General features: G+C 44.7%; 4 protein-coding genes across 9 annotated transcripts; 2 read left to right on the forward strand and 2 right to left on the reverse strand.

Moving 5' to 3' along the window:
* Nucleotides 1-57: 57 nt before the first annotated feature.
* Nucleotides 58-1,627, reverse strand: polr2j (RNA polymerase II subunit J). The gene is made up of 3 exons (XM_023274551.3): nucleotides 1,428-1,627; nucleotides 393-501; nucleotides 58-259 (listed from the first exon to the last, which is right to left on the reverse strand). The coding sequence occupies exons 1-3, from the start codon at nucleotides 1,568-1,570 to the stop codon at nucleotides 158-160; spliced, it is 354 nt and encodes a 117-aa protein (XP_023130319.1). The 5' UTR covers nucleotides 1,571-1,627; the 3' UTR covers nucleotides 58-157.
* Nucleotides 1,628-4,085: 2,458 nt separating this feature from the next.
* Nucleotides 4,086-7,652, forward strand: ube2c (ubiquitin-conjugating enzyme E2C). 5 transcript variants are annotated; one of them, XM_023274552.3, is made up of 7 exons: nucleotides 4,086-4,225; nucleotides 4,505-4,631; nucleotides 4,789-4,816; nucleotides 5,212-5,298; nucleotides 5,553-5,757; nucleotides 6,940-6,999; nucleotides 7,513-7,652. In XM_023274552.3, exons 2-7 carry the CDS (start codon nucleotides 4,525-4,527, stop codon nucleotides 7,548-7,550), a joined length of 525 nt encoding a protein of 174 aa, XP_023130320.1. In that variant the 5' UTR covers nucleotides 4,086-4,225; nucleotides 4,505-4,524; the 3' UTR covers nucleotides 7,551-7,652. The 5 variants fall into 5 exon arrangements, with proteins under 5 accessions (XP_023130320.1, XP_023130321.1, XP_023130322.1 ...); XM_023274553.3 differs by having other exon boundaries at nucleotides 4,097-4,235; XM_023274554.3 differs by having other exon boundaries at nucleotides 4,131-4,225; nucleotides 4,502-4,631.
* Nucleotides 7,653-9,048: 1,396 nt separating this feature from the next.
* Nucleotides 9,049-18,908, reverse strand: LOC111571424 (regulator of G-protein signaling 9-binding protein-like). Of its 2 annotated transcripts, none has more exons than XM_055010784.1 (11): nucleotides 18,771-18,908; nucleotides 18,082-18,145; nucleotides 17,893-17,961; nucleotides 15,599-15,752; nucleotides 15,438-15,505; nucleotides 15,234-15,351; nucleotides 14,920-15,152; nucleotides 11,171-11,387; nucleotides 10,884-11,087; nucleotides 9,630-9,772; nucleotides 9,049-9,558 (listed from the first exon to the last, which is right to left on the reverse strand). In XM_055010784.1, exons 2-11 carry the CDS (start codon nucleotides 18,115-18,117, stop codon nucleotides 9,379-9,381), a joined length of 1,422 nt encoding a protein of 473 aa, XP_054866759.1. In that variant the 5' UTR covers nucleotides 18,118-18,145; nucleotides 18,771-18,908; the 3' UTR covers nucleotides 9,049-9,378. The 2 variants fall into 2 exon arrangements, with proteins under 2 accessions (XP_054866759.1, XP_035806002.1); XM_035950109.2 differs by having other exon boundaries at nucleotides 17,893-17,998; nucleotides 18,771-18,848.
* Nucleotides 18,909-19,011: 103 nt separating this feature from the next.
* On the forward strand, nucleotides 19,012-19,800 carry LOC129348961 (putative testis-expressed protein 13C). Its single transcript, XM_055010785.1, has 2 exons — nucleotides 19,012-19,191; nucleotides 19,321-19,800. Exons 1-2 carry the CDS (start codon nucleotides 19,012-19,014, stop codon nucleotides 19,798-19,800), a joined length of 660 nt encoding a protein of 219 aa, XP_054866760.1.
* Nucleotides 19,801-23,030: the final 3,230 nt, after the last annotated feature.

Here is a 23,030-nt window from a genome sequence, read left to right on the forward strand (position 1 = left end):
ACATCAGCCAATCGGCTGTGAGCACCTGCACTTAGATCACAAATATTCCACAGGCTGTGACATCACAGTCTTTATTTAGAAAATTAATAAACGGTGACATCACAGACTATTTTTAGAAAAGTAAACAATCAGCAGTGACATCATCACGGGGGCGTAGTCACTCGATGCCTTCCTGCTTGTCTTTGATGGCGACTCGGAAACGTTCCTCCAGCAGCGACAGCTCGCTGATCAGGTCAGTGATGGAGTTGGTGAACGCTTCCTGTCAGAGAGACACGTCACAGCCTGTCAGTATGACATCATCACCCATGGACAGGTATCCAAGTGTTACCTGGCTCAACTAAAACTAAACCTCAATCAGAGATATCTAACTTATGTTACTGTGTGTGTGTTACCTGTGGGCTGTAGTCAGGTGTTGTCTGCACTCTGATGACGATCTTATGCTCCAGAGGATGAGGAACTTTATAACCAGCGAACAGAACCTGAGGATCCTTCAGCAGCTGACTGACACACAAACAGAACCAGGATCAGAACCAGGATCTGAACTAGAACCAGGATCAGAACTAGTTCTGTCTCATTAATGTAAACACAGGGACGAAGCAGGAAGACGTCGGTCTGCATAGAAACCTGTCTGATGTTATATTTTCATAATAGCCTTAGTAGTGTTAGCATGACTGTAGCTTGTTAGCACCGTGTTTTTAGCCTTATAGTAGCTTGCTGGCTCCATGGCTCTAGCCCGGTGTTAGCCTATTAGCTCCGGGGCTCTAGCCCGGTGTTAGCCTGTTAGCTCCGGGGCTGTAGTCCGGTGTTAGCCTGTTAGCTCCGGGGCTGTAGCCCGGTGTTAGCCTGTTAGCTCCGGGGCTGTAGCTTGGTGTTAGCCTATTAGATCCAGGGCTGTAGCCCGATGTTAGCCTGTTAGCTTCGTGTTTTAAACCTGGTGTTAGCCTATTAGCTCCGGGGCTGTAGCCCAGTGTTGGCCTCTTAGCTTCGTGTTTTAAACCTGGTGTTAGCCTATTTGCTCTGGGGCTGTAGCCCGGTGTTAGCCTGTTAGCTCCGGGGCTGTAGTCCGGTGTTAGCCTGTTAGCTCCCTGGCTGTAGCCCGGTGTTAGCCTGTTAGCTCCGGGGCTGTAGCTTGGTGTTAGCCTATTAGTTCCGGGGCTGTAGCCCGATGTTAGCCTGTTAGCTTCGTGTTTTAAACCTGGTGTTAGCCTATTAGCTCCGGGGCTGTAGCCCAGTGTTGGCCTGTTAGCTTCGTGTTTTAAACCTGGTGTTAGCCTATTTGCTCTGGGGCTGTAGCCCGGTGTTATCCTGTTAGCTCCGGGGCTGTAGTCCGGTTTTAGCCTGTTAGCTCCCTGGCTGTAGCCCGGTGTTAGCGTGTTAGCTCCGGGGCTGTAGCTTGTTGTGAGCCGGTGCTGTGTGTGTGGCCTCACGCTCGGATGATGTTGCCCAGCGTGTGGTCCTCCTTGTTCAGGGTGAACAGACAGGCGTTCGGGACTTTGGTGTCCTTGCTGATGCTGATCTTTTTCTCTCCTTCGAACAGCAGAAACGACTCAAAGGCGGGGGGCGCGTTCATCTTCCCGGACCCAGACTGAGACGAGCGGAGCCGCCGCTGCTTCTGCGGTCATTAGCGTCTCTTTAAGCGGCCTGAAGGAGCAGCAGCGCCACCTGCCGGACTGAGCGGGAACAGGAGATAAATCAGCAGAGAACCTCCATCAAAAACACAAGAACAGACCCAGCTGAGTTCAAGGATCTGAATGTGTTTCTGTAGAATTTATCCAGTTAATCAGCCTTTATAGAGCAGAATAATCCGACAACAGAAGCTAATTAAACTAAAGCCTTGTACTTGTTCACCTCAGATAAACCTGTTTATCTATTTGAATTATGATTTTACATTTCTTAACTTGCTCCCAGAAGTGTTTAACAGCAGCAGAAAGTGTCCGATAGCCAAAAGAATGACACTGAATGTGAGATTTACTGAATTTACTGAACCTTTTTGTTATTTTAGGTTGTTGTATGTAAACTGCTGAACACTTAAATTTCCCTCAGGATTAATAAAGTATCTATCTATCTGTCTATTTATCGTCTACATCTCCATGAATTTAGTTGGATTTATGTTACTGTTTATTCCTGATATAAGTAGCAACATGTGATCCAATCTCATGATTATACTGATTCTTGAATAATAATCCTTCATGTGAGCAGCAGTCTGTCCTTTATTTCAAACTTCTCCCTCTGGTTCAGGACCACAGCTCGTTCATCAGGGCCGTGCAGAGACCTTTGGTGGGGCAGGTGCTCAAAGTTAAAAGGGTGCACATGGAGCAAGAATTTGAAACATCATACAGAAACATACCTCATAATACAAGGTGCAGCAGTGGCTAAGTCTCAGGACTGCTGATCAGAAGGTCATTGGTTCAAACTCTGACCTGTGATGTAGTGTATGTGAGAAAAATTATTATTTTGAAGCTGAATTTACATCACCATTAGACACTGGACTGTTTAACTGTGGCTACTCTTCCTGGAGGCCTTGCTTTTAAATTTCATACCTTTTCCAGACATGTACTGTAGAGCCACGGATTTGCTCCATGGTGCGGATTCATAATCTTCCCTTTATTATTCTTATTCGTATTATTCGTAGTGCTAATAATAAAGTAAAAAAAAAATTTTAAGCGATATAGAAATCATGTATTTAAATGTATTTGTGCTTTTATTCAGTTTGACTATCCACTTTGCGCAAGACAGCAAGGTTATAAAATTTATATATTTTATATTTATGCACATTATATTTAATTTGTCTATATATTAGACTTTACAACATCAGCATCACTGGCTGATGTTAACATAAACTGCACTCACATCATATCATCCCAAACCATAAAATTTGCACAGACATTATTGCACTGCTACATCTTTGCACTTTTTAAAATTACTTTTTCAAGCCACTTTATATTGTGTTGTTTACAGTGTGTCAATACTGCAATATTTCATTCTCATTTCTCGTCCCTGTACATATTGTAAATATTATTAATACTATTTTATTATCATTTTATTACTATTACTATGTTTATTGCTACATAAGCTGCTGTAACAATGTGAATTTCCCTTGGCGTGGGGAGAAATAAAGGACTATCTTATCTTATTTTATATATAAATGTTATAAACATATAAATGTTATAAACAAGTACTGATGTCTTTAAATGAGAGGTTGAGAAAATCACAATTCAAATTCTTCTAATTATTATTGTATTTATACTGCAATAGTCCAAAATTATGTGAAAATGCATGTACGTAGTTTCAGTGAAATAACATAACCTCTGTCTCATTGCCTCTAGAAACAGGAAACACACTGCAACTCACTGACAGTAAAATAATACATCTCTCTGATGCACTTTGCCCATGACAACAGAAACATACAGAAACAAAAAGAAGCCTGGCAGACTTTATCCTCTCAGCAGCTGTGTGGTTAACTAGCGGCTAGAACTGATGACAGGTGTGTGTTAGAGTCAGACACACACACACAGGATGCTCACTTCATCAGTCATCTTGCAAAAATACACCGTACATAAACGAATCCCGCTGCAGAACCTCCTCTCCATCAGGACCATCAGTTGTTGATGTCCTCCCTCGGGTCTCCGGTTTCTAGACTAGCGGCGCTAGCGCAGAGCTACAGGGAACATCTGGACCCCTCAGAGCAGTGAGGGACGTCTACGTAGATCACGTGACCGACCGACGGTAGATCTGAATTATTTTTAGTTTTGTTTTATTTATTATTTTGGTCCTCAGAGACTTTTACACACACACACACACACACGCACACACACACACACACACACACACACACACACACACACACACACACACACATACACACACACACACACACACTTACAAATAAAAAACAAAATTAAATAGAACTTAAAAAATAACTTTGACAAAAGGGCACTTTGAGCATCAAGAGGCAAACGGGCAGGTGCGTCACCGTTAACCATCAACAGCTCGGACAATTTCGTCGTTTTCCGGTCGGTCGTTCTTTTTATCCAATCACAGCACTGGTTTCTGCCTGCCAGCTCCTGTCATTGGCCAGCAGGAGTTTGTTTTTAAAAGTCGGACGCTGATTGGCTGCGTGTTTGATGACGCGTCGGTTTAAACCGGGGGGCGGCAGTGAGCTCAGTTTGAATCCGAGAGACCGCAGCTCTACGCGGAGGCTAACGGACCGACACACCGACACCCGGTGAGTCCCGGTGAGTCCCGGTGGACCAGAGAAACACCTGCGTGTTTACCTGGACGGGTTCTGCGTGGTTTACCTGTCTGTTTCCTCTGTGGTTTGAATGTTAGCAGGAAGCTAACAGCGGAGCTAACCGTCAGTTAGCCACAGAGCTAGCTAGTTAGCATCGAGCTAACAAGCCGATTTACCGGATAACTGACGGCTCAGCCCGTTACTGGCGGTGTGTTTGGCCCGGTACCAGCGGTGTGTTTGACCCGGTACCACCACTGCCCTGTGTCCCAGCAGGAACCGGACCGTCAGCACTCATGGCCTCCCAGAACATGGACCCTGCAGCGGCGGCAGCTTCCTCCACAGCCGCTCTGAAGGGCAGCGAGAGCGGGGCCAGCGCCGCCCGAGGCTCGGTGTCCAAACGGTGAGTCAGACCGGAGCCCTGCTGGGGGTTCTACATTAGAACCGGTCCAGGTGTTGAAGTTCTGTTATTAAAGATGACATTTAGCTGTGCAGTAGTAATGAATAATTAATTAATTGATTGATTAGCAGCTAATGTGAGATGTTGTGTTTGTCTCCAGGCTGCAGCAGGAGCTAATGACCCTCATGGTGAGTTCTCTGTCCTTTCTGTCAGAGGAGGACCTGGTGATGGCCTCAGACTGTTCTTCTAACCAACACTCAACAGTCAGTATTGGTGAGGAGAACAGCAGCTACAGGCCCTCAGAGAACCTTCTCTGAGGGCCTGTAGCTGCTGTTCTGAACCTGGAGGGAACCCTGTGTGGAGATCACAGCTCCTTCAGATAGATGACCACATCTGCATCACGGACACAGGAAGCCGTAACGCTCGAACATTTAGACTGAAGTGTTTCCAGAGCCGCTGTGATTAGTCGGCATACTTCATGACATCACTGTTGGAGATGCATTGATAGAAGTTTAGATGTTGAGCTGCAGCTTTGATGTCAGATCCTGGAGATGTTCTCCTGACTCTCTGTGACCTTCTGCAGATGTCGGGGGATAAGGGGATCTCAGCGTTTCCAGAATCAGATAATCTCTTCAAATGGGTCGGAACCATCGATGGAGCTCAGGGGACGGTACGTTCACTGATTGGTTGATTTGTTCGTTGGTTGGTTGATTGGTTTATTGATTGGCGGATATGTTCTTTGATTTGTTGGTTGATGTGTCATACAGTACACGTAGAACACGTATGACCAGTTCAGTCTCAGCTCCTTCAGTTGCTGGTTTGTGTCTGACATCAGGAGTACTGAGATACTGCAGTACTGTGGACAGAGTACTTTTAGAAGTGGAGGTACAGCGGTCAGAAGGTGTGTCTGTCTCACCTGTACAGGTGTACGAGGGCCTCCGGTACCGGCTGTCCCTGGACTTCCCAGCTGGTTATCCCTACCAGGCTCCTCGGGTGAAGTTTGTCACTCCGTGTTTCCATCCCAACGTGGACGACCAGGGCTTCATCTGCCTGGACATCCTGAAGGACAAGTGGTCAGCCCTGTACGACGTCCGCTCCATCCTGCTGTCCATCCAGAGCCTGCTGGGAGGTAACCAGTACAAGTATGACTGGTGTAACCAGTATAACTAGAGTAACCAGTGTAACCACTATGACTAGTGTAACCAGTACAACTAGTATAACAGGTGTAACCAGTATAACCAATATTACTAGTGTAACCAGTATAACTAGAATAACCAGTATACCCATAAGTGTTTCCTCTTGGATTTTTGTCAGCAGCGGTGGCAGGTTCTCTGGGGAGTCGTGGCAACGTAAACAAATGACACTCAACTGCAGGTTTTCCTTGTACAACCCATTTATTGAATGGCCAGTTGAAAATGGCTTTCTAAAGGCTGAATGTAAAAAAAAATAAATAAAAAAAATTGAACAAGCTCATCTGAAAATGCAGTCAGCAGTTACATCATGGAGTGTAGATATTAGCTTAATGCTATTATGGTACCTCGTTGCTTGACTTGATGTCACTTTCAAGACTACTACTACTTCTATGGCTACTAGTACTACTACTACTACTATTACTACTTCTATGGCTACTACTACTACTACTACTACTACTACTGCTGTATTCCGGATTATTGAGTGACCTTAATTTAAGCCACACCCACTAAATTTAAATAGAAAACATGTACATATATCAGCCTCACCTGTCTATGAGCTGCTGGTGTCCACGTTGTAACATGAGATATTTACAATTTTTTTTTTAAACTTTTAATTAAATGAATGCTTTTTTCCGAACAGTGCTGGTAACACGGCAGTAAATCGACGTTTGCTAATGTCATTGGTCCACTGTGACCTGTTCTGTAATTTCATTGGTCTGATGTGACGAGGCTAGACGTTTTGACTCCATGAAGCTGGCTCTATAAATCTATAAATTAGCCACATTGTTGTTTAAGTCAGAGGGTTCAAAGCGTGTGAAAAAAGTAGCGGCTTGTAGTCTGGAAAGTATGGTAGTACTACCTCCAGAACTACTACTACAGGCATGGCAATTTTCCGCCGTTCCACGGAAATCCGCCGTTTTAATTTTCAAATTGATCATTTCTGTGAATCGTCCAAATCCGTTAAGAAAATTTTAGGGGGGGTGAGGAATGTTTTTGTTACTCTTGCTCCCGGTTTTTGAGAAGCGAAGGAACTCTTAGGGTTCCTTCATGGTTCTGTGGTTCCACACGGACTCATTCTCTGTATTTATCTTTTGACTCTGTGTTTGTTTCGTCTCCAGAACCCAACAACGAGAGTCCACTGAACACAGCTGCAGCAGAACTCTGGGAGGACCAGGAGGGTGAGAACATACTAGAACAGAGGAGCTAGTAGTTGGAGATCCATCCAGCATGGTGAAACATCTACTAAAGCTAGAATTATTCACATTCAGAATGAGACAAAAATGAGACAAATTGCCAGACAAAAACAAGGCACAAAATGACAAAAATGAGACGCAAAACAACACCGAGACAGAATGACAAAAACAAGATGCAAAATGACAAAAACAAGACACAAAATGACTTGTTAGAGATCCATCCACCATGGTGAAACATCTTCTACAGCTGATGAGCAGAGTAGAGAGGAAACATGGAGATAGAAAACAACTACAGGATGAGGAGATGGAAGGAGCTTCGGGAGAAACCAGCTGGAGGTTCTGGAAGACATTTCTAGTTTCTAGAAATGTCTTCCAGAACCTCCACAGAAGTATGAGGAGACATCATTAGTTCAGATGGGTTCAGACTTTATGAGGTGGAAGCTTCAGGTGTGAGGGCTGATGGGAGTTGTAGTTCTAACTGCTGCTTGTCTCTTTCAGCCTTTAAAGCTCATCTACACTTGACCTTCCAGAAGTGAAGCAGCTCCACGTTTCCTTCTTCTTCTGTTCGTCTTCTGTGTTTGTACAATATTTTTATGTTTGTTCATTTCCTATATTAATAAAGTTCTTAATTCAACTCACTGATGGCTCTGACTAAATAAAACACAAACCTGATGGTCCAACTGAAGTCTGGAGAACTTAAAGGAGCAGAGATCTTCTTAAACCAAGTTAACGAAACATTTCTGTGAAAGGGGTCAATTTATGGAATGATCTAGACAAGGAACCAGAAGAATCTAGAACATGGCAAGAACTAAAAACATAATTAGAACCAGAATATTATTAAAATACAAAGAAATGAAGTAAAGACGTACAAAAAGCCTCTGCAAACACCCCAAACCCAACAGGACAGACATTTGAATTATGATTTATATTTTGGGCAATTTTGCGTCATCTTTAGTTATTTCAAACCCATAGAGATGAAATTTGGCCAGGATGTACACTACTCATGCGTGATCAAAAGTTATCAAAATTCTCCAAAAGTCTGAGGGCGACCAGCGGAATGCGCCCATTTTGGATGGCTTGCTGTGAAACAGGAAATGCTAACTTTCCTGCACATGCTCAAATCTGCCTGAAACTCTACATGTATGATCAGAGTTCAGCCTTCACATCCACAGGCTGAAATACACTCTCGGTTGCAGCACCACCTGGTGGACATGGTTGGGATGTGAGGACCCTTTGACCACTGCTCGCAGCTTTAATTAGTTGTTTTTAAGTCTCACTGTGAACTGATTGCTGATGTAAAGGGACAGATTACTGAAGTTTATTCTTCTTTCTGCTCCCTTTCATTCACAAGTTTGGAAACTTTTGTTTCTGTGTTGGAGTGGCTTTTTTTGTTTTTTCTTTTGTCAGTGGATGAAATAAAAACGAATGAATTAAATCATCTGGACTTTGTGCAGCAGACCGATCAGTTCAGGCTGAGTCACTAAACACTGATCAGATGAATCCATCAGTTGAGGTTCAGACATTTAACTGATGTTCAGCAGCAGCTGTTCTTCTGGAGGTTTTTAATTACGAAGGTTGCTCAAACCGATCAGAGGAGATGAACTTCTATTTAATAATCATAGCTGCTCTGTGACATTTGGAATCTAATATTTGATCTTTTTTATGGAAAATATATCATGTTTTAACTTTGATTTCACAATCAAGGTGTTCAAAATCAGACTTTGGTTGTGAAAGTTAATCGATTTCCATTGATGACAGCAGGAGGATCAATAATTAACAGATAATCAATAAACCAGCAGCAGGTTTACCTTCAGCTGATCTCTAATCAGTTCATTAAGGGTTTATTTCTAAAGTTCAGCATCAGATTTAATGTTTAAATGTAGAAAATAAAACCAGCAGCTTCGTGCCCAGAGGTCTGAACTTCACATGTTCCAGTTGAAGAGAAGATGAGAATATTTATTAAAAATAATAATAATGATAATTTAATGAGCTACAGAAGAAGTTCCACTGAAATGAGAAGAATTCAACAATGTGTGAAGATAAACTTTTAAAATCTTTAATCAGTGGAGGACAGATTTCATCCTGTTGTCATTGATCACAGTTACTGTAACATACGTCTTCTATTATGGGATGTTTGTCCTGTTATGGACAGATTGAGTTGGATCTGTATTTTCTGTAATAATAACGTGATTTTATTTAGTTATTTTAGGACTTTACTACAGAGTTCCTTACATCAGCAGAACTTTATCTTATAATAAAAATCCTCTTCACCTGTTTCTTAGAACACAAACTATGGATCTTATTTCCTTCACAGCAGTTTTATTCTGTAACGTTCTTTAATGGAGGCTTTAGATCCACGTCCTTCTAGCCGACGCAGCCGAGTCCGCAGCACGCCGGCGGGCAGCAGGTGGTCATTCTGTTGCCGTTGGAGACGACCTCGACCTCCATCAGGTCCTCCAGGCTGTCATCCGGTTCATCCAGAACACCATGAGCTTCAGCCCAGGCCGGCTGGGTCGCCTCCACTGACCAGAACGCCACCGGAACCTGCAGAACGTGAACAGCTTTAATGAAACCTGGTTCCACCTCCACACCTGAATCTTGTCACGTTCTCTCACCCTCAGCTGCAGCTCACTCAGCAGAGCCTCCAGCCCTGCGATGTGATTGGCCAGATCAGGGCTGGACTCCTCCTCCAAGGTGAGCCACGGCACCTGGACCGAAGCCACCCGCGCCGCCACGCCCACCACGCCATCGATGCACCCTGAGGAGACACAGGTGAGGGTCAGACAGGTAAGCAGCGGGAGGCACTCAGTCAAAGGGATCTACAGGTCCTGTGGATGTTCAGGGGTCCTCTGGGAGGTCCTTGAGTTACTTCTGAAACTTGGTCGAGCAGATTTCAGGAAAGGTTCTCGGGCACTGGAGGGGGTTCCAGAAGTCCTTCAACAGTCATAGAAGAAGGTTCACTGATCTTTTGTGCAGATATCTCAGAGGTTTCATCCTCGTAAAGGTTCAACATTTCTTAAAGACCTACTGCAGAAATCTGGGGGGTTCTTGGGGTACCTGAGAACCTTCTGGGGTCCTTTGAGGGATGTTTGTAGGTCTTCAAGAAAGTGGAGATTTTCAGGAAGTGACAGTAATTTTAGAGGATGTTCTGAGAACGTGAAGCTTTTCTGACATTCCTTGGTATTCCTCTGGAACTTCTTGTGATCTTTGAGGAGACTCCAGGGGTTCCTGACGGAGTTTTATAGGAGATTGTTGCAATATTTTAAATGTTACAGGAATCTTTGGAAGGTTCCTGGACAATTCTGGGGAACATCTGTTGCTCCTTAGTGCAGGTTTCAGGATTTCGTGATGGTGGTGTTCCTCACGAGGTTCTAGAGCCTTGATTTATTCCTGAGAAGGTTCTAAGGGTTTTTGAGAAGGCTGTTGGGGTTCATGATGGATTTCCGGGGATCGTTGAGCACAAGAACATCTACGACTCCTGGAGAGGGTTGCTAAGATTCTTGTGGAGGGTTGAGGATACCTGAGAATGTACCAGAGACTGTTGGAAGGTTCTAGAGGTCCTCGTAGAGATCCAGGGTGTCTTTGAGATGGTTTGAAGGAACCTTGGATAATCTATCACTCATTTTGTCCTCTGACGGGATCAGGAGACCCGTGTGGACAACGAGTCTTTGAGGGACGGATGTCTGACGAGTGTTTTTGGGTCCTCAAAGAACAACTGAAGGCAACGACCTCCTGGAAGTCCTGGAACTCTGGGACTTCTAGGATCACGTTCTCTGAAGGAAGGAAATGAGGAAAGAAAGGTACGAAGGAAAAGTGTGTCGGCCAATCACAGAGCTCCCACAGACAGGAAGTAGGAAGTAACAGCTGACCTGCATTGACCAATGAGCGTCGATCGCAGCGCTGAGTCAGAGGGAACTGACCAATCAGGTCGCTTGCCTTACGGAGGTCAGACAGGAAGTTATCCAATGCCGACAGGAAGAGAACCCACAGACGCTCTGACACCTGTCTGTCCTCCACACCTGAGGGGGCGGAGTCAGACTCTGACAGGAGGCGCAGCAGGCGGCGGGACAGGCCTGCAGAGAGACAGGTGAGACACAGACAGGTGAGACACAGACAGGTGAGACACAGACAGGTGAGACACAGACAGGTGAGTTACCGCTGCAGATGCGGTGAGCCAGCGCTCTTGTCTCGTCCATCTCGTCCCGCAGGAAGCTGCCGTCCGCTGAGCTGCCCAGTGACGTCGCCAATTGCTGGAAGCAGGAAGTGACACGGCTGAGAGCGTCCTGAGCACGCTCACACTCGCCCTGCTGGCGGTGCCGCGCTGCCAGCTCGTCCACGGAACGGCGCCACCGACTCATGATGTCACTGCCCACCTGAAGGGGGAGGAGTCAGCAGACTGAAGTCACATGACAGACAACAAGCTGCTCCTTCACCAATCAGAGCTTATTCTCTGTACCATCTGTGTGATGTCACAGGATGGTGATGTTGAATACTACAGATGACTTGTTCCAGTTTAAAGCCAATCAGATCCATTGATTGATTATCTGTAATATCTTTGATTATCTGTAATATCTGTGATTGATTATCTGTAATATCATTGATTGATTACCTGTAATATCTGTGACTGATCACCTGTTTTCTTGGCTGCACAGTGACAGACTGGATATGATCAATAAAGTCATCTGATCGATCACTCAATCAATAATCTATCTACAAAGTTCAGCTTCAGAAATGATTAAAACAGTTAATGAATGGAGCCGATCAATGAAGCAAAGCTCAATAAAAACATCATCAATAACTTTTCATCAGCAGATGTTCCACACAAGAACCTCAAAATACAGCTTCAACTCCTCGTTTACACCTGGAGAACATTTACCTGGAGACAACCTGAGGAAAGCTGCTCATTCTGTAGGAACCCAGAGGAGAACTAAGAGAACCAGCTGTGAAGAACCAGCTGTAGAGAATCAACTGTAAAGAACCAACACTAGAGAACCAGCTGTAGATAACTAATTGTAGAGAACCAACTGTAGAGAAAGGTGTGCTATCTACAGGTGTGCTATCTAAAGGTGTGCTATCCAAAGGTGTGCTATCTACAGGTGTGCTACCTGCTACTGCTTCCATCCACCTTCTTCTTTGTGATGCTGCAGCGTCAGGCAGGTTTCTATAAACACTCCTGTTCTGGATCTCGGGGGAACATCATTGTTTCTGATTAACATTGAGATGCCAGCTGAGTCCAGGTCCCAGGAGAACCTGCTGTAATCTCAGCTCTGGAACACCGGATGCTGAGGACTCACCTGTGCAGGTAGACTGCGATATTTATAGACAGGAGGACTGACTGAAGTATTTCTCTCGTCTTTTCCATCCTGGAATAAAATCATCAGTTTCACATCAGAGACACGTGAAGCTCGACTTTAGACTCACTCAGGTGTTGTTCCCAGGTGTTACCAGGTAGCTTTACCCGTGGTTTCCGTCTTTATACTAAGCTAGGCTAACACTCTCCCTGTGGTTTCAGTCTTTATGCTAAGCTAGGCTAACACATTTCCCACTGGTTTTTGCTGAGCCAATGAGAGAAGTTGCAGGTGGTCATATGATAGAAACAGTTTGTAACTCGTCGTTCTCCTCTCTCTGTTCCACATTTACTGGTTTCAGGGACAAAGCTGGAACATGTCTGGAACATGTCTGGAACATGTATGGAACGTTTATTTTAAATATCGTCTGAAGTGGAAGATGATCACAGAGCTGCAGGTCATGCAGGTTACAGGAGTTAGACCACGCCCCCCCAAACATCATCACAGACGTTTCAAACACCTTTTATCTGAAGACAAGCATATGAAACAGTTCCACGTGTTTACATGTTAACCGAGTTACTTAGAACGTGTTAATCCTGACATGGTAGTCAGTTTGTTTAGAACATGGATAAATCGTCATATTTACATTCTGTCTCAGCTTCAGTGTCCAGAGACAGACGTGTCCTCTGATTGGCCGACAGTGTCAGGACCACCTGTGGTGATAAGCTGACGTTCAGCTGATGATCAGCAGCAAAAATCTCCTGTGATGATGTCATCACCTGGTCCTGCTCTGATTGGCTGTAGTTTAACAAAGGGGGTGGGGTGCTGGTATTCAGAGGGGGCGGGGTCAGACTGATGTCAGAGTGACGGGTCTACAGGTGAGTGTTCACGTTAGGTTCTGTGTTGGATCTGATGTTCTACCTTTCATTTTATTGTTCTGTTGTTTCTTTGTGGTTGTTATGCTGTTGCTATGGCTACATTGTGTGTTTTTATTGTTGTGGCAGCATGTCACGGCATTGCTGTTGTCAGGCAGCGTGTTGTGATGTCTTCATGGCAGTGTGATGCTGTCGTCATCATGGCAGCGGGTTGTGATGCTGTGGTTGTCATGGCAGCGTGCTGTGATGCTGTGGTCGTCATGGCAGCGTGTGGTGATGCTGTCGTCGTCATGGTAGCGTGCTGTGATGCTGTCGTCGTCATGGCAGCGTGTTGTGATGCTGTGGTTGTCATGGCAGCGTGCTGTGATGCTGTGGTCGTCATGGCAGCGTGTTGTGATGCTGTGGTTGTCATGGCGGCGTGTAGTGATGCTGTCGTCGTCATGGCAGCGTGTATCATGGCAGCGTGCTGTGATGCTGTCGTCGTCGTGGCAGCGTGTTGTGATGCTGTGGTTGTCGTGGCAGCGTGCTGTGATGCTGTTGTCGTCATGGCAGCAGGCTGTGATGCTGTCGTTGTCATGGCAGCGTGTGGGAGCGTGTGGCCAGCGCCTCCATCAGCTCGTGGCAGAGACACTGACAGAAGCCATAGAGGACGAGCAGCAGCAGCGTGGAGGGAACCAGGCTGACCAGGACCACGCCCAGCCACAGCTGACCAATCATCAGCAGGTAGATCCCCAGAGGCAGCGAGCTGAAGTACACCTGCACACAGACCAACAGCATATCACACTTACCTGGACACACAAACACCTGGACACACACACCTTCCTCTACATGTTCTTCCCAGTTGGTTGGTTTTTATTGTTACTGATTGGTTGGTTTTGATTGTTACTGATTGGTTGGTTTTGATTGTTACTGGTTGGTTGGTTCTGGATGTTACTGGTTGGTTGTTCTGGATGTTACTGGTTGGTTGTTCTGGATGTTACTGGTTGGTTGGTTGGTTGGTTGGTTGGTTTTGGATGTTGCTGGTTGGTTGGTTTTGATTGTTACTGGTTGGTTGGTTTTGATTGTTACTGGTTGGTTGGTTTTGATTGTTACTGGTTGGTTGGTTTTGGATGTTACTGATTGGTTGGTTTTGGATGTTACTGGTTGGTTGGTTTTGATTGTTACTGGTTGGTTGGTTTTGATTGTTACTGGTTGGTTGGTTTTGGATGTTACTGATTGGTTGGTTTTGGATGTTACTGGTTTGTTGGTTTTGATTGTTACTGGTTCGTTGGTTTTGATTGTTACTGGTTGGTTGGTTTTGGATGTTACTGGTTGGTTGGTTTTGATTGTTACTTGTTGGTTGGTTTTGGATGTTACTGGTTGGTTGTTCTGGATGTTACTGGTTGGTTGGTTTTTGATGTTACTGGTTGGTTGTTTTAGATGTTACTGGTTGGTTGATTTTAATTGTTACTGGTTGGTTGGTTTTGATTGTTACTGGTTGTTTGGTTTTGGATGTTACTGGTTGGTTGTTCTGGATGTTACTGGTTGGTTGGTTGGTTGGTTGGTTGGTTGGTTGGTTGGTTGGTTGGTTGGTTGGTTGGTTGGTTGGTTAGTTGGTTGCTTGGTTGGTTGGTTTTGGATGTTGCTGGTTGGTTGGTTTTGATTGTTTCTGGTTGGTTGGTTTTAGATGTTACTGGTTGGTTGGTTTTGATTGTTACTGGTTGGTTGGTGTTGGATGTTGTTGTTACTGTGGATGTACTGACCAGACACAGTGCCCCCAGCAGGCAGCGGGGGATACTTCGGGACGTCCAGGCGCTACACTTCTGAGCCGGCAGGTTGCAGGGCAGCGAGTCCAGGCTAGGGGGGCGATACAAACCCACCACGTTGAGCATGCTCAGTGAGTCGGAGGATGGAGACTCCTCAGGGAGCTCCATGATGGTGATGACCAGACAGTCTGAGGAGCGGTGGGACACATCCACGCCTCCTGCTGGTCCTCCTGCAGACAGACGGAGATCACCTGATGCTTTCGGTCTACGACACAGAAACACTCAGAAACAACCTGCTGGTGGTCTTTTACCGGTCAGACCGCTGGGACTCAGCACCACCTCCCCACCGCCTCCCAACGCTCCTCGCCGAGCTCGGTCCTGACCGGACAGGACGGCCAGGATGTGTCGGTCATCCTCCATCAGCCACACCTGGAGGAGAAGAAGAGGGTTGGACAGGTGGAGGATAGGTGGAGGACAGTTGGAGAACAGGTGGAGGAACCCGTCAGAAGACTGACCTCCTCGTCAGGGACGTGAGTCTCATGGCGACAGAAGGGACAGCTGATGACGGAGGGCGAAGACTCACCTGGAACAGAAGCACACAACACAACCAGCATCATCAGTGTACTGTTCCCTGATTGGTCCATCAGTAAGGCCTCTGCTGATTGGGTAAGCTCACCCATGTCCACCATCTTCTTCAGGCATTTGGCGCAGACTCGGTGCAGGCAGCCCAGCAGTTTGGGTTTCCGGCTGCAAGTGTTGTAACGGTTGTAGCAGATTTTACACTCGAGTTCCTCCAGAGTGTAAACCAGAGACTGAGCCCAGGTCTGCACCTGAACGCATCACAGTATACCGTTAATGACCCTGAACGCACCACAACATACCGTTAATGACCCTGAATGCATCACAACATACTGTTAATGACCCTGAACGCATCACAATATTCCATTAACGACCTTGAACGCACCACAATATTGCATTAATGACCCTGAACGCACCACAATATTCCATTCATGACGCTGAACGCATCACAACATACTGGTCCCTGGACCCTGATCGTGCCACAGTATACCGTTAATAACCCTGAACGCATCACAACATACCGTTAATGACCCTGAACGCATCACAACATACCGTTAATGACTCTGAACGCACCACAACATACCGTTAATGACCCTGAACGCGTCACGATATTCCATTAATGACCCTGAACGCACCACAACACACCGTTAATGACCCTGAACGCACCACAACACACCGTTAATGAACCTGAATGCACCACAACACACCGTTAATGAGCCTGAACGCATCACAATATTCCATTAATGACCCTGAGTGCATCACAACATACTGTTAATGACCCTGAACGCGCCACAGTATACTGTTAATAACCCTGAACGCATCACAACATACCGTTAATGACCCTGAACACATCACAGTATTCCATTAATGACCCTGAACGCATCACAACATACCGTTAATGATCCTGAACGCACCACAACATACCGTTAATGACCCTGAATACACCACAATATTCCATTAATGGCCCTGAACGCATCACAACATACCGTTAATAACCCTGAGCGCATCATAACACACCATGACTCTGAACGCATCACAACATGCCATTAATGACCCAGAACGCACCACAGCATACCGTTAATGACCCTGAACGCATCACAGTATTCCATTAATGACCCTGAACGCATCACAGCATACCGTTAATAACCCTGAACGCATCACAGCATACCGTTAATGACCCTGAACGCATCACAACATACCGTTAATGACCCTGAACGCATCACAACATACCGTTAATGACTCTGAACGCACCACAACATACCATTAATGACCCTGAACGCATCACAATATTCCATTAATGACCCTGAACGCACCACAACACACCGTTAATGACCCTGAACGCACCACAACACACAGTTAATGAACCTGAACGCACCACAACACACCATTAATGAGCCTGAATGCATCACAATATTCCATTAATGACCCTGAGCGCATCACAACATACTGTTAATGACCCTGAACGCGCCACAGTATACCGTTAATAACCCTGAACGCATCACAAAATACCGTTAATGACCCTGAACACATCACAGTATTCCATTAATGACCCTGAACGCATCACAACATACCGTTAATGACCCTGAACGCACCACAACATACCGTTAATGACCCTGAACACACCACAATATTCCATTAATGGCCCTGAACGCATCACAACATACCGTTAATAACCCTGAGCGCATCATAACACACCATGACTCTGAACGCATAACAACATGCCATTAATGACCCTGAACACACCACAGCATACCGTTAATGACCCTGAATGCATCACAATATTCCATTAATGACCCTGACCGCATCACAGCATACTGTTAATAACCCTGAACGCATCACAGCATACCGTTAATGACTCTGAAAGCACCACAACATACCGTTAATGACCCTGAATACACAATATTCCATTAATGACCCTGAACGCATCACAACATACCGTAAATAACCCTGAACGCATCACAATATTCCATTAATGACCCTGAACGCATCACAGCATACCGTTAATAACCCTGAACGCATCACAGCATACCGTTAATGACTCTGAACGCACCACAACATACCGTTAATGATCCTGAACATACCACAAAATACCGATAATGACCCTGAATGCATCACAGCATACTGTAAATAACCCTGAACGCACCACAATATTCCATTAATGACCCTGAACGCATCATAGCATACCGTTAATAACCCTGAACGCATCACAGCACACCGTTAATAACCCTGAATACACCACAGCATACCGTTAATGACCCTGAACGCATCACAATATTCCGTTAATGACCCTGAACGCATCACAACATACCGTTAATGACCCTGAACGCATCACAACATACTGTTAATGACCCTTAACGCATCACAACATACACAGATGATAGGATATCTCACCTTGCCCTCCATCTCCTGCTCTGGCTCTGCCTCCTTCAGCTGGCTCATCCTATTGGCTGTCGTTGTTACCTGAATCGGGGGAGGGGCAGCACTGGGCGGGGCTTAGCTGCGTTTCGAAATATTGTTCTGTCTCTTATTGGTCTGTTTCTGCTGTTGTTTCCATGGAAACAAAGCTGCATGCAGACATACCTGATTCCAGATCAGCTGATCAGTGCAACAGTCCATCTGTCCAGTCAGGAGGCCAGACAGCCACCTGCAGAGAGAGAGAGAGAGAGAGAGAGAGAGAGAGAGAGAGAGAGAGAGAGAGAGCGAGAGCGAGAGCGAGAGCGAGAGCGAGAGCGAGAGCGAGAGCGAGAGCGAGAGAGAGAGAGAGAGAGAGAGAGAGAGAGGTGACTGCAGCTGTTATGTAACTGGAGGTGATGGAGGATGCCGATGCTGCTATGGCGACCAGTTTACCTGTGCCGGTACCACAGTTGAGCCAATGAGACGAGTCGCATGTGATCACATGACAGAAATAGCTTGTTGGTCATCATTCTCCTCACACAGTTCTCCATTTAGAGTTCTACGTTTAGAGTTCTACGTTTAGAGTTTATTGTTCTGCAACGTGAGCAACTTCTTGGGGATCAATAAAGTATTTCTTATTCTCACAGTCCAGAAACATGCTGAGGTTAATTAGTGATTCTAAATGATCTGTAGGTGTGATTGTTTGTCTCTATGTGTAGCCCTGTGATAGACTGTTACCCGTCCAGGTGACTCTACTGTGTGTATAGAGGATGGATGAAGTTCATGTCGGTTCTATAAACTTCTCTAACCTGAACTGAACCTGACAGTGAGCAGGTTGGTTGCCGTAGTAATGGACTCAGTGTGTTGCTGCTCACCTGCTGAAGGTTGCTAGTTGCTGTAGTTTCCCTCAGGTTGAAGCAATACGTTGCTGTAGTTTAGTTGCTGTCGTCTCTTGAGGCAACATGTTGCTGCAGCTGGACGATCATTTCTGCTCCTCAGGTTGGAGCTCCTGCTCTACTCCGACTGTTACTTCCTGTTGGTGCTGCAAGTCTAGCGGCTCCAGTTCCTCCTGAAAAACCCTCAGCACCAGCTGCTGGACCTGTCAGGTAGCTGTTGATGGACCTGGTTCCTCTGGTTCTGGTTCCTGTGATTTCTGTGGTGCTGGTTCCTGTGGTTCCTCTGGTTCTGGTTCCTGTGACTTCTGTGGTTCTGGTTCCTGTGGTTCCTCTGCTGCCTCTGGTTCCTCTGGTTCTGGTTCCTGTGATTTCTGTGGTGCTGGTTCCTGTGGTTCCTCTGGTTCTGGTTCCTGTGACTTCTGTGGTTCCTGTGATTTCTGTGGTGCTGGTTCCTGTGGTTCCTCTGGTTCTGGTTCCTGTGATTTCTGTAGTGCTGGTTCCTGTGGTTCCTCTGGGTCTGGTTCCTCAGGTTCTGGTTCCTGTGATTTCTGTGGTGCTGGTTCCTGTGGTTCCTCTGGTTCTGGTTTCTGTGATTTCTGTGGTTCTGGTTCCTGTGGTTCCTCTGGGTCTGGTTCCTCTGGTTCTGGTTCCTGTGATTTCTGTGGTGCTGGTTCCTGTGGTTCCTCTGGTTCTGGTTCCTGTGATTTCTGTGGTGCTGGTTCCTGTGGTTCCTCTGGTTCTGGTTCCTGTGATTTCTGTAGTGCTGGTTCCTGTGGTTCCTCTGGGTCTGGTTCCTCAGGTTCTGGTTCCTGTGATTTCTGTGGTTCTGGTTCCTGTGGTTCCTCTGGGTCTGGTTCCTCTGGTTCTGGTTCCTGTGATTTTTGTGGTTCTGGTTCCTGTGGTTCCTCTGGGTCTGGTTCCTCTGGTTGTGGTTCTCTGTGTTGCGGTGACGCTACGGCTCTTCGGGTTGCCGTCCTTGTTGCTGTTCGCTGTGACGTCACTGCGGTAGATGACGGTCGTCAGCGTCGTTATCGGTCTCGCGCTCCCCGAACCGACCGGGGCGATCAGTGTGTCCCTCCGTCCGTCCGTCCGTCCGTCCGTCGACCGGTGGTCGCTCCGGTCGTCGGTTGTGTCGCTGAGCTCGTGCCGGTGACTCACCGTCTCTCCTCCGTCTCTCTGCGGCGCGCGGCCGGCGGACCGAGCCCGGTTACCATGGCAACTTGCCTGCAGCGGGATGACGGGAAATCAGATGATCAACGGGATCGATAATGTGATCGATTAATAGAAACAATGAATCAATAAACGTGTTGGTTTGGACTGAATCTGTTTTTATATTTTGAATTAATTCATTGTATTTGTTTTTATTATTAATTATAATAAATTAAATATAATTTGTGATCATGTAAATATGTTTATTTATATGTTTACTTTAAGTACGTATGTTTGTATTCATTTTAGTTTAGTTTATTTTTATTATTTGTTTTTTTACTTCAATTTCACTTAATTGTTTTATTTTAGCAAATGTTTTTATTTTACTTGAAATAAATTAGTTTTTAAATCTTTACTTTAAATAAAATAGTTTATTTTTGAATTGAATAATTCTATTATTAAATCTATCTTTTATTATCTATCATTTATTTACCGCTGATGTCATTACATGAGTTTATGTTGGCTTTGAAATTATTTTAATTTTTTTATTCTGATCTTTAGTTTCATTCAAATTGTACTTTTTTATTTTTGGCAATTGGATTTTCCGTTCTGAAACGGGTATTGAAAAATTATTTGATTTTCATTTTAAAATACAAAAATTAAAATGGAAATACAAGGAGTTTTTCCTTTTCATGATCAAAGGGGGATATGCAAAATTTTAAAAATGCTTTGATTTTCATTTTATATTGAGAATAACTAAAAAGTAAAATCAGTAAGAGATAGAAACAAAAAAAGGTCAGTTTTTTCATTTTCTGAGACCGGAAGTGGTCATCAGCAAGTGATGAGCCAAACAGAGCACGGTGCATAGACTGGATATAATTTTTTTTCGTTAGTTTTCATGGTTAAAATGAGAGATCAGGTGGCCGATCTTAAAATAAATCAATATTAATTTTTTTTTATAGAGCTTTAAAGTTTTACGAAGCCAGGGGGCGGGACTACTTGATTGACAGTCTGGTCTGGAATGATTGACAGGTCCTATGGAGGAGGCAGCAGAGACTCTGCTCTCCTCGTTTGGATTAATTCTGATATAATAACTGTTGTTTTATTTATCGGTGGAGCAGCAGAACCTTTTTCACAGACAGTTTTCCTGCCTATTGGCTTGTTTTAACCAGTTTTCTACCTTCGGCTGATTCTACCAGCAGACACTGAAAGGACTCTGATAGTTCGGTAAGTTAATGTTTATTTTAATATCGGTGCCGCTTTTAATGCACTTCATATGCAGCTTTAGTGTCAGATATAATGTGTGCCATGCACTCCAGATGTTGGTGGAGTTTATTTCTGTGTGTGTTGACCAGAGAAGAGAGTTAGCATCCAGTAAATATTAGTGTTAATGTTAGCGATGCTAACCGAGCTAGCTGCTCGGTCGTAGCCTGATTAAAGCTAACGTAGCATTAAGCTAACGATGTTTGTGTTGAGTTTCATGTAAACAGTGTCGTTGTTTCTCTGATGTCCGTGATGTTCAGGTGGAGAAGAAACGCCCGTTGACACTGACTTTCTTAATAAGAACTTTATTAAAAGAAAGAACAGTATCGTACAGACAGGAGCTGTCTGGAAGGATGTCACCCAATGATCCTCCTCGAACAAAGACCAACGGTCAGTTTTTATACCTTCTAGCAACGTATAGAATTACAGCATCTGGTTTACAACCCCACTAAAGAGTGACAACTCCTCAGACAAGAGTCCCCTTCTGTGCATTCCTAAGGGTCACAAATCAGCTATAGGTTAACAGTGGACCCCAAAGTCAACACAGCATAGGATTTCTGGAGCCTGAAAACACATTCTCACTACTTACAACCACCTGTTAGTTAAAAGTTCACTCTATGGTCAATAACCACCAGAACCCACACCAGACCAGATACTTCAACAGCTGAAGTGTGTTGTGTTACTGTAATGTGGTGCATTTAGTTAATAAAACTGTTCATGGAGACGCTGGTTCACATTAATGGTAACGTTTAGAAAACCTAAATGTGATTAAAACAGTGAGGTTAAGGTTCTGTGTTGTCAGTAGTCCTGAATATCTGAGTCTCTGAAGTTAAAGTGAAGAAAACAGTAAATCTGCTCTCTAGTCATTAACGTTGTTTAATGACTGATTCACATGTTGTAGTACATCTTAGTGCAGATTAGAAAAATAACCTCCCAGAACATGACCAAAGTAATGATGAACACTACAGTTATTACATTTAAATTACAGCACAGATAAGCTGGATAATAAAATCCTCTCCCTTAAAGCTAAAGTGACTACAGGCCTGTCTGTCTTTCAGTGCTTGGAAAAATATATGAAATAGGAAATCTATCCAGGGATACTTTAAAATGAACCTCTGCTGTTGATGCAGATACTGTGACGTCTGTCTTCATCTCAGGTGTCTCATGTTCACTGTGAGGATCTTCTGAGCGAAGCCAACAGAAGGAAAACCTCATCTGGTTGTGAAGAAGGAGACTGAATGGACGACATCCTCAGTGAACCACTTCCTGTTTAACTTTCACTTACAGACGGACAGACCAACTGTTTCAGCTGTTTATTATTCTCTGTTCTTAGTATTCACAGGTTCCATTTATCACCTTTAACTGCATCTCTGCTGTTGGAGCAGAAATAAAATATAAAAAGTCCATGTTATTTATAGCAGATGTGCAGCATTAAAACATCAACACATTCAGGTCAAGAGCTTCATTATTTCCTTTACGGCACATTTAAAAACTACATTATTTAACAATTGTGAACTGTAAAGACGTTTAAACACATATAATAAATGGATGAAATAAATAATGTGTTGCTGACAGTGAAATGTAAAAACTGAAAAGTAACAAGACAAGTTGTATTATGAAGAGAGGAGCTGAATCTGCAGCATTATTGTTATTACTGGAAGGATGAGGAGGACATCAGTGCTGCTCTTCCTCACAGTGATGAAGGAGAAAAGACTCTTCAGACAACCACAGCTGGATGTTCATGCTCTCTGTAGCTCTCAGTCCATCAGACCAGATGTTCCCAATGATCCAGACCAAGACTGGTAGGAAAAGACACTAACAGTGAGG

Source organism: Amphiprion ocellaris, chromosome 5 (assembly GCF_022539595.1).
Source record: "Amphiprion ocellaris isolate individual 3 ecotype Okinawa chromosome 5, ASM2253959v1, whole genome shotgun sequence".
Classification (NCBI taxonomy): domain Eukaryota; kingdom Metazoa; phylum Chordata; class Actinopteri; family Pomacentridae; genus Amphiprion; species Amphiprion ocellaris.

Coding starts and splice junctions, on each gene's coding strand:
- polr2j (XM_023274551.3), bottom strand. CDS start 1,570: ATGAACGCGCCCCCCGCCTTTGAGTCGTTTCTGCTGTTCGAAGGAGAG. Junction 502..1,427: donor CTGGGCAACATCATCCGAGC/GTGAGGCCACAC, acceptor TTTGTGTGTCAG/TCAGCTGCTGAAGGATCCTC. Junction 260..392: donor CACCTGACTACAGCCCACAG/GTAACACACACA, acceptor TCTCTCTGACAG/GAAGCGTTCACCAACTCCAT.
- LOC111571424 (XM_055010784.1), bottom strand. CDS start 18,117: ATGGACTGTTGCACTGATCAGCTGATCTGGAATCAG. Junction 11,388..14,919: donor TGCTGGGGGCACTGTGTCTG/GTCAGTACATCC, acceptor CTCCCCCTTCAG/GTGGGCAGTGACATCATGAG. Junction 11,088..11,170: donor GGCTCACCGCATCTGCAGCG/GTAACTCACCTG, acceptor GTCTCTCTGCAG/GCCTGTCCCGCCGCCTGCTG.
- ube2c (XM_023274552.3), top strand. CDS start 4,525: ATGGCCTCCCAGAACATGGACCCTGCAGCGGCGGCAGCTTCCTCCACA. Junction 4,632..4,788: donor CGAGGCTCGGTGTCCAAACG/GTGAGTCAGACC, acceptor GTTTGTCTCCAG/GCTGCAGCAGGAGCTAATGA. Junction 5,758..6,939: donor CATCCAGAGCCTGCTGGGAG/GTAACCAGTACA, acceptor TTTCGTCTCCAG/AACCCAACAACGAGAGTCCA.
- LOC129348961 (XM_055010785.1), top strand. CDS start 19,012: ATGGACCTGGTTCCTCTGGTTCTGGTTCCTGTGATTTCTGTGGTGCTG. Junction 19,192..19,320: donor TGGTTCCTGTGGTTCCTCTG/GTTCTGGTTCCT, acceptor CTGGTTCCTCAG/GTTCTGGTTCCTGTGATTTC.